At 46.3% G+C, this 13,234-nt stretch overlaps 1 protein-coding gene across 2 annotated transcripts in view; it reads left to right on the top strand.

Moving 5' to 3' along the window:
* Positions 1-12,975, top strand: part of DPYSL2 (dihydropyrimidinase like 2) — a 57,202-nt gene extending 44,227 nt beyond the window's left edge. For both annotated transcript variants that reach the window (XM_021546272.2, XM_021546273.3), the window contains exons 9-14: positions 585-741; positions 902-1,043; positions 2,300-2,470; positions 6,194-6,373; positions 9,047-9,212; positions 10,181-12,975. In XM_021546272.2, the coding sequence (XP_021401947.1) occupies positions 585-741; positions 902-1,043; positions 2,300-2,470; positions 6,194-6,373; positions 9,047-9,212; positions 10,181-10,272 (908 nt within the window). In that variant the 3' untranslated portion in view covers positions 10,273-12,975. The remainder of the gene's footprint in view (positions 1-584; positions 742-901; positions 1,044-2,299; positions 2,471-6,193; positions 6,374-9,046; positions 9,213-10,180) is intronic.
* Positions 12,976-13,234: the final 259 nt, after the last annotated feature.

Genomic DNA, 13,234 nt, shown 5'->3' with positions numbered 1-13,234 from the left:
GTTCTGCCACAGTTTTGCTGTTTGGGGGGGGATCAGAGTTCCCTTGTGCTGTGTTTGTGAACCAGGAACTCTGGTATTTCCCCTGTGATGGGTTTTCTTTGTATGCAGAAAAGCTTTCCTGGAAGGAGTTTTCTCCCACATGGTCCCTACTCCAAGAAACCTGGCCTTGTTGGAAAGTCTTTAACTTGTACTATAATTTACAAAAACTCTTTTTAAAATTATTTTTCTTGTACATCTCTTCTAGATCAGACTGAATCTCTTCACTCCCTTACAGTTGCTCTCAGCTTCTTCCACAAAGTTCTTGGTCAAAATAAATAAAAAATAAAATTAATCTAAACAATAAAATTAATTTTTACAGTAACCATTTCAAGGACAATTAATCGGTGCCAACCTCTGCAGTCGTGTAAAGGATTGTGCACGTTGCTGCTCCCAGGTCTGGTCAGTAGCAATATCTTTATTTAATGCTCCAGGGGAAGTACCAGGCAGCCCTGCAGCATGTGTCTATTCCTTCTGCCAGGAAGCCAGGCTGGAAGTGCACATTCCTTGTGTTCACAGAGGGGTTTCTGTGTGTCCCTGTCCCACAGGCACTGTGGTGTATGGAGAGCCCATCACAGCCAGCCTGGGCACCGATGGGTCCCATTACTGGAGCAAGAACTGGGCAAAGGCAGCAGCTTTTGTTACATCCCCACCACTGAGTCCTGACCCGACCACTCCTGATTTTCTCAACTCGTTACTGTCCTGGTAAGTAGTTTTTTTCTGTGTTCAAACAGCATGTGATTTATCATGAGGAAATGGGTGATAAAATAAGGGATGTTGCTGCCAGCAAGCAAAAAACCTTTTTACCTTCAGGAGCATTCCTGTGACAATAAAATCCCATAAATACCTTTTGTTTTTCTTCCAGTGGAGACCTCCAAGTGACTGGCAGTGCCCACTGCACCTTCAACACTGCTCAGAAAGCTGTTGGGAAGGACAACTTCACCCTGATCCCTGAAGGAACCAATGGCACTGAGGAGAGGATGTCCATCATCTGGGATAAGGCTGTGGTAGGTGACACCTGTCACGGGATTGTGTTTCAGCTGGACATTCAGAGTGCAAAATGCCACAATGCTCTGCAGTCTCATGCAGCAGCATCCTTTTTATTGTCCTAGCAGCAGCACTTCTTGGTGACAAGGCTTTTGCTCTGGTTTAGGTATAAGAGCTGGCAATTGTAGTGCAAACTGCTCATTTATTTTCATCATGATTTGTAAATACTATGGAAACAGTCTGTTCCTTGACTTCAGGTATAACTGTCATTGATTTCAGCAGAGCCTGTGGCAAATGCAGTGAGTGTGTTTCAGGCAAAATAACATCCTCTGCTTGATGAACTGGCCAAATGACAGAGGAGATCTCTCACACTCTACAAACCTGACTTTGCTGTGAGGGGACTTGCAGCTATAGTCTGAACACAACAGCCAAATCCTAGACATGTAGTTTGTGAATGAATTATGTTTTGGATGTCACGTGATGGCTGTATTATATTGGAGCCACTATTATCAGTCTTCCAGAATGCCAGAAATGTGTTGTTTTCTTGTCACAGTCCTTCCACTTGGTGTTTTTACCCCTGTGGAGATCCTTGGGTGTGGGAATCCAGAGCTTCCCTCTGGCTGCCCTGGCAGGTCTGGGACCCTGGCAGGGCTCAGGAACCCCCTGGACAGAGCCCCCAGAGACACTGGCTGTGATCTCTGCCCATGGAAAAGAGTTTTCAATCTTACAGGATCAATTACCAGCTCTGAGTGTTTGATATCAGTAATAATTAAGTGTGGCATGGGTGCAAAAGTAAAATTTTAGGATTCTAGATGAGGGGTCCAAAGGGGACAAGCTGGAGGAAATTGGGTGTACCTTGTCCTTTTTCTCCTTCTTCATGCCCTCCATGTCTCACTGTGGTGTTGGCATTTTTCTGTTGGTTCAGGCTGGGGACACACTGTCCAACGGAGGTGACAGATATTGGCACGTTCTTGTAAATCCAGCCCAGGGAGTTTCTGGTATTTAATGTTTGTAACATCCCACTGAGGGCAGAGCCCCACACGCTGCCCTGCAGGACAGAGCTGGGCAGGGCAGCAGAACATGTGAGAGTAAAACAGAATAAACAACCTGGAAACCAGCACAGACCAATTATGGCTTCTGCTTTGGCAGTGGGGCTGACAGACAGAGACTTTCTACAGTCTCAGGATCATCAATAGCTCAGATTCTGACACTGGGAATCTGCTGCACTGCCAGCTCGTAGGTGGCTCATGCAGTGACTCCCGTGCTGTTCCCACAGGTGACTGGCAAGATGGATGAGAACCAGTTTGTGGCTGTGACCAGCACGAATGCAGCCAAAATCTTCAACCTGTACCCACGGAAGGGTCGCATCGCCGTGGGCTCCGATGCCGACCTGGTGATCTGGGATCCTGACAGCGTCAAGACAATCTCTGCCAAGACTCACAACATAGTAAGGATGTTCCCTAATATTCCCTGCTTCCTTTCCCCCTCTCTTCCAGTGCCAGGCTGTGCTGTCAGCAACAGGAGCTTGTGACAGCTCAGCTCAATCTCCCTGCCTGAAGCCCTCTCTGGTCTCACTCTGGAGCTCAGCTGTGGGAGCACTCCCACGTGTTCTGGGCTCAGTCCTTGGCTGTCTCTAGAGAGGGCAGATCATGGAATCCTGGAATGGTTTAGGTGGGAAGAGACCTTAAAACCCATTCAGTCTCACCTCCTGCCACGGGCAGGGACATCTTCCACTATCCCAGGCTGCTCCAAGCTGCATCTAACCTGCCTTTGACACTTGCAGGCATGGAGCAGCCACAGCTCCTCTGCGAATTTCATCCCAGCTCCTCTCCACCCTCAGAGGGAGGAATTTCTTCCCAGTGTCTCATCTAACTCTGCCCTCTTTCAGCTTAAGACCATGCCAACTGTGTTTAGAAATGGGAATTTTCTGGTTTTAAGGGGCTCTAGCAAAAAACCCTTTTTCTTTTAAGATGACACACTGTGCCAGCTGAGAGCAGCTGTGGATCTGGGATGTGGGAGGTTTGATTTCTCAGCTGGTGTTGCAGTTGCAAGAAGGGCAGACTATAGAAAGGGATAGGAGAGCTGGCTAAGGGATAATCATTCATCCAGCTCTTGCTGTGCAGGGCTTGGTGCTTCAGGTGCTCAGGGCAGAGATGTTATTAATGCAGAACAGATTCCAGCAGATTTCAGGCAATGTGGGCCAGTGAAGGCTTTTCCTCCAAAGACAGAATCACAGAATGGTCCAGGCTGGAAAAGCCCTCTGAGAGCAAATGCAGCCATTAAGGCAGCATCAAAGTCCATCTGAAATCAAGTGGATTTCCCCTGGAGCAGAGAGCCTGTCTGCTCCTTCTGAGTGTTGGGTACATAGATCTGAGCTCACCAAAAGCTCTTTAAATCCTCTAAAATATGCAAAGACCTCTTAGGACAATGTGTTTATAACATCCAGGCTTGCCAGCTGCCCCTTTTCACTGAAGTGTTATCAGCTTGCACACACTTTTTCTGGAAATCTGGCCCAGATCTGAATGGATTTATACCACCCACTGATCTGGCACATGTGTGTGGAGTCAGGATTTTCCTGGTGGTCACACCCACGTTAGCAAAGGGCAGTACCCAAACCAACCAGACCTTCCCCTTAGCTCTTCTGCAGCTTGTGGCTGTCAGCCCCTGCACTGGTGGCACTCTCAGGGACATTTGCTGGGTCCCTTGCCTTACACCTGGCCCCTGCAGTGGCCAGGCTGTCTCAGCCTGTGGGAATCTGCAGAGTGGTTCCAGTGCAGGGGCCTGGCTGGAGTTTTCCTGTGACATTCAAGCCCTGTCTCAGACAAAGCAGCCACTGTTGGCATTTGTTGACAACTTGTTTCGCTGTTGACCATGAACCTATGGAATCTTTCCTTGGCGAAAAAAAAACCTGCTTGTTCTTTCTTCACATGAATGCTTTCATTCACTCTGGAGCTGAAGGAGCAAAATTTTCTTCCACACTTGGATCCCCGGGCACATTCACAGGAAACATAATTTTTTTTTTAAAGGTTTGGTTCACTTCCCTGTGACTTAACTCTTTGCCAGAATTGATCACAAATGGTTTTGCTTCATCCTGCCACTGCTTAGGCTTCTGACAGAGGAATTCCAGGAGTCTGGTCACTTCAGTCACCTCAGAGGTGCTTCCAGACTCCTTCCAATCTGGAGAGGAATGACTTAAGAAGAGGGAACCCAGGGACTCACTGCTTTTAGGTGCTACAATTCATGATCTGAACCTGGGCTTGTACTTGAAAATGGCTCAGAGAGCTGGAAGTAGTTTGGGTGGAGTGCTTGAAAGTAATTTCTATTTAGTGGCTGTTGTCTTTGGGAAATGAACGGGGCTTTTTCAATTTCCTGACACAGAATTCATAGACTTTCTCTTTTGGGGATATGCTCTAGTGCAGTCAGGATTGGTTCTGTGATTTTGCCATGGATCTGGGCAAGGCAAAGGAGGACCAGCTCCATTCACAAATGTTTTTGTCTGCTGAGAGCTGCAGATCCCCCAAAACCCTGACAGTGTGTAAGAGGCTCCAGCACTCAGCTGTGGCCAAAGGCTGCATCCTTAAGCTGTGCCAAGAGCATGAAGGACCAAGGGCCCTCATTCCCAAGAGTTTGAAAAGCCGGGCAGTCACAGCTTGTTTGCTTACAAACACATCTCTGGCCTTGTCCCCTGTCACCGCTTTGCCTGTTGCACCTGGTGCCACACCTGAAGCTACACCAGGAGGAATTTCTCCATGGCAAGGGTGATTAGACATTGGAAGGGGCTGCCCAGGGAGGTTTGGAGTCCCCTGTCCCTGGAGGTGTCCAATGAAGGCAGCCTGGACATGGCACTCAGTGCTTTGGGCCAGTGACAAGGTGGGAATCAGGCACAGCTTGGACTCAGTGACCTCAGAGCTCTTTTCCAACCTTAATGATTCTGAAATTCTGTAATTTTATGGGTTTTACACTGCACAATGCCTTGTGTTAGAGGAGAAACTGATACAAGTGATGCCCTTGGAGTGCAGACATCCTGGTTTGGCCAAGCAGAAAACAAAAGGCCCCTTGACAGTCAGGCACAGGGACACCCTCTGATTATGTGGCCTTGGACGATTGCTAGTTTTTGAAATGTTTGAGCAACTTAGGGATATTTTCCAAGAATTCACACTGCTCTTGCCACTCTCTGGCAAGGAAGCATCAGGAGCTGGAGAGGGAGGCTGCTGTTGTTCTTGGAAGCAGCCCAATCCATAAGCTCCTGACCCAGCCTCCTCCTTTACCACCCCGTTTTTTTTCAGGCTGGACATAGTTCAGACTCAGTTTAACCACTGGTCTGGCTAATTGCAAAGCTGCACTCAGGCCTGCCCATACTTAAAACATACTTCAAGGGCAAACTCCATCATTAACTTGGTAAAAAAGACCTGCATTTGACTCAGAGATGGTCACTGGAGTAACAGTCCCCAAGTAACATGATTGCAGTGCATCTCATTCCAGGATGTTTCACATTTGCAGTGATTTCTTTCAAACTCGCCTTTTTTTTCAGTGGTGTGATGTTTCAAATCCAGTTAATTGAGGATCAGCAATCCCATTAAAATAAAATAAGATTGTCCTGGTCCCTGACCCATCAACCAAAACACTGGTTTGAAAGACAGATTTTTCCCCAAATTATTCTTTTTAGTAGGAAACTCACATAAAGCTTCCTGTGGCTCCTAAATATTCCCCCAGCTCAGCAGAGATAGGTGCCTAAATATATTTAAACTGGGAGGCTCTCATTTGAAACTGTTTTTTCTCTTCCTCAGAGAAGCTGTGGCTGCTCCATCCCTGGAAGTGTCCAAGGCCAGGTTGGACAGGGCTTGGAGCAACCTGGGATAATGGAAAGTGTCCCAACCCATGGCAGGGCTTGGAATGGGATGAACTTTAAGGTCCCTCACAGCCCAAACCATTCTGGGATTCTTTATGAACCTTATTTCAAAGGAAATTTTGCATTAATAAACCCCTAAACTTAGACTGATAATTAAAAGCAGCCTTTATTTAAATCACAGCAAATACAGCTCAGGTAAGCACTGTTGAGTTTGCTTCAATCTGTGCTTAAAATTTTGGCAATTAGCATGCCCAGTGATTGCTAATTAAAGCCCTGCTGTGTGAATATGTTTGCTTCATGTGCTGTTTTTGCTCACTGCAGTCTCTGGAGTACAACATCTTCGAGGGCATGGAGTGCCGTGGGTCTCCCCTGGTGGTGATCAGCCAGGGCAAGATCGTGCTGGAGGATGGGAATCTGCACGTCACCGAGGGCTCTGGGAGGTACATCCCCAGGAAACCCTTCCCTGACTTCGTTTACAAACGCATCAAAGCCAGGAGCAGGGTGAGTGGCAGTGCTTGGCTGCACATTTGTTCTCGGCTGGAAAACAGATGCTGTCCCCTGGCTCGGGCAACACTGCTGTTCCCTGGATGGCAGCCACATTTATTTCATTCCTCTCTCACTTTTGCTCTTCACTCAAGTCATTACAGGAATATACTTTGGGTTGAGCTTGGGTTTTTTGCAGGTTTAATTTTTCTCTGTCTGGGGACAGCCAAACTGAAAATGTGTCCAGGAACCCTCGAATTTGAGTCAGACTACCCAGAACCCACCAGGTTTCTCCTGTCACAGGAAAACCTGTGTTTTCTTTCCCAGAGGTCCCAGGAAAAGTTAGCGTTAGCATTTATATATCAAAGTTCTCAACAGCAATTTAGAATTGTAATTTATTGTTACAGATATGCTGCTTTCCCTTCTGCCAGATACAATCAGATGCTCTTGTCTGGTGACTAATGAGTCACAGGCACAGCCTACAGACTGCTTAAAAGGAGCAGTGTTCTATTTTTAAGAGGCTAAAATAGTTGGAAAGTGATTCTGTAAAATGCACCCCTTCAAAACTGAACCTGTCTTCTGATATGCCTGAATTTGCCTGACAGGGGAGATGACACTGAACTCAGTTTCTGAGAAATGAAGAAGCTTATTTACAGATGAAATAATTTCTGAGAAAAAATTATTTTGGTGTTTGAAGTGTTGCCCTCTCCTGGACAACTCCTGAGCTGTGTTGGTTCTGCTGGCCACAAGTTGGTTCTGCTGGCCCACTCCTTGCAATTATCTTTCTTTGATTGTTCTTTTGAAGAAATTGCAAGTTATCAAAATTACAACCTGGCATAATTTAGCCCCATGGAGAACACATCCCTGGTTTCTGCTGTGTCCTCCAACAGAAATACATGTCTGACCCATAAATCAAAGTGGGCAGCATCTCAGCTGGAGTAATTGCATTTTTCCCAATCGGCAGCCCCAGGGCTGGCAGCTGAAGCCAGCCTGGCTCCTCTGGGCTGCCCTGCTGGTCTCAGCACTGCTCGACTTTTTGGGGATGAGTAATCAGGTGCATTTGAGACCTGTCAGGAGCCTTTAATCCAGTGGCAGGTAGGTTAGGATCATTAAAGGACAGCACCCTTGGGCCAGGGGACAGACTGGCTGGAGCCACAGCACATTCCATAGCACACACTAATTATCAGGCCTCTTGTCCTGCACAAAAATCTAAATCCAAAATAGGAATGCAACCTGTTCCAAACTCACAGTACCACACAGCAAGGATGATCCAAAAGGGTTTTTGGGAGTGCAGAGCCGCCAAGTCCATATTGCAAAGGACCTTGGGGTGCCCACGGACTCAGGGCCCCTCAACTCTCCCATCGTGGAAGGGGTTGAGCTGCACAAACACTGGTTTTGGCTTGTAGGAAAATAGTTGTTTGCTGCAAAACTGTTTGGGTTGGACAGAGACACAGATGTGTTTTGTATAGATAGATTTATATAGATACGGATATAAAATAGAACTAGATGTAGATGCAGATATAGAATGTTTAAATCTATATCTCTAGAATACAGATATAGATATAAAAATATAGCTATATAAATATGATATAATATAGGTAGAGATATAGGATAGATATAGATATAATGCAGATATAGAGCTAGATATTAAATAGAAATAGACATTATATAGATGTAGGTATAATACAGATATAATTATGTTACAGATAGATATAGATATATAAATATAGATATGGATATAATATAGCTATAAAATAGATACAGATACAAAATAAATACAGATAGAGAGCAGCTCCCCAGGGATGAGTACAGAGGGGATGCTGTGTACTTTCAAATTCTCTTACCAACAACCAATCCTGAAATGTGTATCCCTGGCTGAGCCACATCTGGGCAGGTGTTGGGCAGTGTTGTGGCTGTATTTTAAGGCAGTGTTGTGGCTGTTTTTGAAGGTTGTGTTGTGGCTGTATTTGAAGGTTGTGTTGTGGCTGTGTTTAAGGCAGTGTTGTGGCTGTGTTTAAGGCAGTGTTGTGGCTGTTTTTAAGGCAGTGTTGTGGCTGTTTTAAGGCAGTGTTGTGGCTGTATTTTAAGGCAGTGTTGTGGCTGTGTTTAAGGCAGTGTTGTGGCTGTGTTTGAAGGTTGTGTTGTGGCTGTGTTTGAAGGTTGTGTTGTGGCTGTATTTAAGGCAGTGTTGTGGCTGTTTTAAGGCAGTGTTGTGGCTGTATTTTAAGGCAGTGTTGTGGCTGTGTTTAAGGCAGTGTTGTGGCTGTGTTTAAGGCAGTGTTGTGGCTGTGTTTAAGGCAGTGTTGTGGCTGTTTTTAAGGCAGTGTTGTGGCTGTTTTAAGGCAGTGTTGTGGCTGTATTTTAAGGCAGTGTTGTGGCTGTGTTTAAGGCAGTGTTGTGGCTGTTTTAAGGCAGTGTTGTGGCTGTGTTTAAGGCAGTGTTGTGGCTGTGTTTAAGGCAGTGTTGTGGCTGTGTTTAAGGCAGTGTAGTGGCTGTATTTTAAGGCAGTGTTGTGGCTGTGTTTAAGGCAGTGTTGTGGCTGTATTTTAAGGCAGTGTTGTGGCTGTGTTTAAGGCAGTGTTGTGGCTGTGTTTAAGGCAGTGTTGTGGCTGTGTTTAAGGCAGTGTTGTGGCTGTTTTAAGGCAGTGTTGTGGCTGTATTTTAAAGCAGTGTTTCTCTCTCTCCCTGCAGCTGGCTGAGCTGAGGGGGGTGCCCCGAGGCCTCTATGATGGCCCCGTCTGTGAGGTGTCGGTGACACCCAAAACCGTCACACCAGCGTCCTCAGCCAAGACCTCTCCTGCCAAACAGCAGGCACCCCCCGTGAGGAACCTGCACCAGTCCGGGTTCAGCTTGTCTGGTATGTGATTTTGGGAATGATTTATTGCTGAGTGATTTACTGTTCTGAAATCGTGGCTGGTTTGTGGTCCCATGTTCTGAGCTGGGATAGGGGTGGAATCAGAGATGCTGTGGGGAGCTGGGAGCTTTTCCCTTTAGGGAGGGAGAAGAGTAGTACAGGAGCTGTCCTAAATTCCTGCTTCTTCTCATAATGTCCTATGAATGCTGAGCACTCCCACGTGTTCTGGGCTCAGCCCTTGGCTGTCTCTAGAGAGGGCAGATCATGGAATCCTGGAATGGTTTGGGTGGGAGGAGACCTTAAAGCCCATTCAGTCCCACCTCCTGCCATGGGCAGGGACATCTTCCACTATCCCAGGCTGCTCCAAGCTGCATCTAACCTGCCTTTGACACTTGCAGGCATGGAGCAGCCACAGCTCCTCTGCGAATTTCATCCCAGCTCCTCTCCACCCTCAGAGGGAGGAATTTCTTCCCAGTATCTCATCTAACTCTGCCCTCTTTCAGCTTAAGACCATGCCAACTGTGTTTAGAAATGGGAATTTTCTGGTTTTAAGGGGCTCTAGCAAAAAACCCTTTTTCTTTTAAGATGACACACTGTGCCAGCTGAGAGCAGCTGTGGATCTGGGATGTGGGAGGTTTGATTTCTCAGCTGGTGTTGCAGTTGCAAGAAGGGCAGACTATAGAAAGGGATAGGAGAGCTGGCTAAGGGATAATCATTCATCCAGCTCTTGCTGTGCAGGGCTTGCTGCTTCAGGTGCTCAGGGCAGAGATGTTATTAATGCAGAACAGATTCCAGCAGATTTCAGGCAATGTGGGCCAGTGAAGGCTTTTCCTCCAAAGACAGAATCACAGAATGGTCCAGGCTGGAAAAGCCCTCTGAGAGCAAATGCAGCCCTTAAGGGGCTCAAAGTGCCACACCCACATGGATTTTAAACCTGGCAGAGTTGGTGACTCCTCCTCTCTCTCCCACAGGGGCACAGATCGATGACAACATCCCACGCCGCACCACCCAGCGCATCGTGGCCCCGCCGGGCGGCCGTGCCAACATCACCAGCTTGGGCTAAGGAAAGAACCCTCCTGTGCCCGCTGGGTACACCTGGGGGGGACCTGGAGACCCTTTTTGATTCTTTTAGAGCCTGTGACGGTTACTGCGGGCACCCAGTGTGGGGAGGGGCTGAAGTAAAAGCGCCTCTTTTCAGTCCCCTCAGGTTCCTTCCTCATCTTCACCAACCCCTCACACTTCCTCCCCCCTCAGCCCCTTACACATTTAAAGAAATAAACCCTGTTTTGACACCTCTGACATGAAAAGAGTAAATGTAAAGAGGGTATTTGAGATACATGGTCTCTGTCCTATTCAGCATCTTTCTTTTAGTAAAGGAAGGATAAAGTGAATTTCCCAGGAGCTGCCTTCAAGACACACACACACACAAAAAAAGAAAGAAATAAAAAGAAATGCACATAAAAGCTTTTTTTTTTTTTTTTAATGTCAAGCAGAAGAGTAGTTCAAGGGTTTTAAACTGGATATTCTGTAGGGCTCTGTGTTCCAGCAGAATTAGCTAGGCAAGCACGGAGGGACAGGAATCCCAGCCTGTCCATGACCATTCTCCACCACCAGCTCTGAGGTCACTCACTAGATGCTGCCAGGAGAGAGAAACACGAGGCAGCACTAGGAATGGCAGAGAACATCACCCCAGCCAGCGAGTGAGCCAGAATCCTTGGGGACTTCCGTTCTGTTCACTTGGTTTTTCCTTGGTTTCTTTATTTCTTCTGGATTTTTGCTGCAGATTAGGTCCTTGAGGAAACTTCTTTTTAAATGTTTGTGTGTGTGTTTTTAATATGTTTGTATCATTGTGTTTACGAAGCCTTATCTGAGAACTGGGAGTCTCCCTGTTCTTCCCAAACCTCATCCAAGTAAGAGACTCCTGCCAGTGTCACTGCCACTGCCACCCTGGTACTTCAGGTGTCCCTTAGTTGCATTTTCCAGCCATTTCTTGTCACGTAGCTGCAGTAAGGGCATGGAGCAGGTCCATAGGATCTTCAGTCCATCATGTCTTGAGCTGGTGCAAACAGATGAGCTGGACACCATCTGAAGCTGCTGGGATGGAGTATCTGGAAGAGTTTGTAGCAGTCAGTTTTTCTTCTGCCCCTGAAGGTGGGTATGGATGGTCAGGGAGCTGTGGGCAAAGAGCAACATGTTGCTTGAAAGGTTTTTGTAGCAGAAACCCCCTCCCTGGCCATCAAGGAGAGGTTATTTAAAGCTTTGAGGGTTTATCTTTAGCTCTCAAAGGGCAGTCAGGGAGTGTGTGCTGAGCACCTGTGGCAATTCCAGTCCAAGTCCAGCTGCTGTAACTGAGAGCTGGCTGGGTCCCCAGCAGCTGAGAATCTCTTGTTCGAATGTCACAGCTACTCAGCCCTGCAGGAATCCTGCACATCCCCCTGGGAAGGTCTGGCTGTTCCCCACCCAGCATTTGAGACCCTCAGTGGTCCTTAAAGGAATGCCTCAGCTCTGGGGTCTGGGTGTTTAACCACCCTCTGGGCTTGAAGGTCTGGTAGCTCTGGGACTGGAGGCTTCTTGTTTTTGGGACATGGAGGATCAACCTGCACTGTCAGATCCCTGCTTAGGCATAGCTGGAGGGCTCAGCAGTCCCAAGGACTCGTCTTGGCACAGAGAGCTTTTATTACCACAGCACTGCCTCCACTGTCTGCCTGCCCTGCCACTTGGCTGCATCTTCTGCTCCCTCTTCTCTTTATGCTTTGCCATCTCCATCAACCTTGTTTTTCCATACTTGTATTTTCTTAAATGGTGTTTACAGGTTCTTTGAGGAAAAAAACCCTATATATATATCTATATATATATATATATGAAGGCTTTCAAGAAACAAATACCGAATTTGTTGTTATGAGGTATCAATGCTGGGATTTGCAAAGTGTCTGGAAGCTACTTAGCTACCAAACCTTCCCAGCTGCAGCACCTAAACTCTTTAGGCCCCTTTGAACATGAAAGTTAAGAAAAACTTTGCCATATTCCTCCACGCATTTTGCATTTAGGTTCAACTCCTGGGTCTTCTAGTTTTGCATAAAGAGTTTGCACTTTGTTAAGTAATCCATGAACTTAATATATATATTGCAGCTATTTTCATTTTTAATTTTTTTTCTTTGTCACCTGTATGTTAAAATCAATTTGAACGAGTTGGGGAGAAAAAAAAAGAATTGTGGATCCGTTTCAATTCTACGAAACACTTGCGGCTCTTCAGTATTCACTTAAGTCTTCCTTTTTTTTTTTTCCTTCACTGACTCATGATTACTTGTTAAATTTTAATTTGTTCTTGAAAAGGAAAGGAAAAAAAAATCACAAAAAAAAGTTTTTTGCAGGCTATGTAAGCATGTTTTTTTCTGTGAGAGCTCGTTCGCTTTGTGTCTGTTTAATGAATGTCATATGTAAATGCTAAAAAAAAAAAAAGACGATGACTTAGTTAATTAATTAACCGCAGTGACTTGAAGCTCTAAAAATAATAAAAAGAAAAAAGTAGGATTTAATACTAGCTGGATTTAACCCTTGGATTTGTGATTGTGAACCATGAGTGGAGGAGCTGTAAGTGCTAAAGCTGATCATGTGTGTAGACAAAGAGGAGTACTGATATTTGATCATTGTCTCAATGGCAAAAACAACCCCCCATCCCAGCCCCAAGTCTTGTGTTTTATTCCTTAAGAACTCTGTGTTATATTACCATGGGAACTCCTAATAAAGAAGAAATGTTGTTGTTTCAGTTTGTGTACCTGCGCGTTGTGTGCCGCTGCATTCTGGGCTGTTGCCTTCAGCACGGGCAACCAGCCCTGAAAACCAGGCTGAGGTGGAGCTGTGCAGGGGCAGAGCTGGGGAGGAGCTCCCGTGGTGATGCTGAAGATGAATTGATGGGCCCTGGAGTAGTTTCCTCTGGAGAAAGTGAGCTGTGACTGAGGGTACTTCGTTTAAAACAGCTTTTGGCAAAGCTGAGACAGTTGGCTGAAATATCCTGCATTGCACGG

Source organism: Lonchura striata, chromosome 32 (genome assembly GCF_046129695.1).
Source record: "Lonchura striata isolate bLonStr1 chromosome 32, bLonStr1.mat, whole genome shotgun sequence".
NCBI classification, from domain to species: domain Eukaryota; kingdom Metazoa; phylum Chordata; class Aves; order Passeriformes; family Estrildidae; genus Lonchura; species Lonchura striata.
The sequence above is the reverse complement of the archived record's forward strand: the minus strand, read 5'-3'. Positions and strand labels throughout refer to the sequence as shown.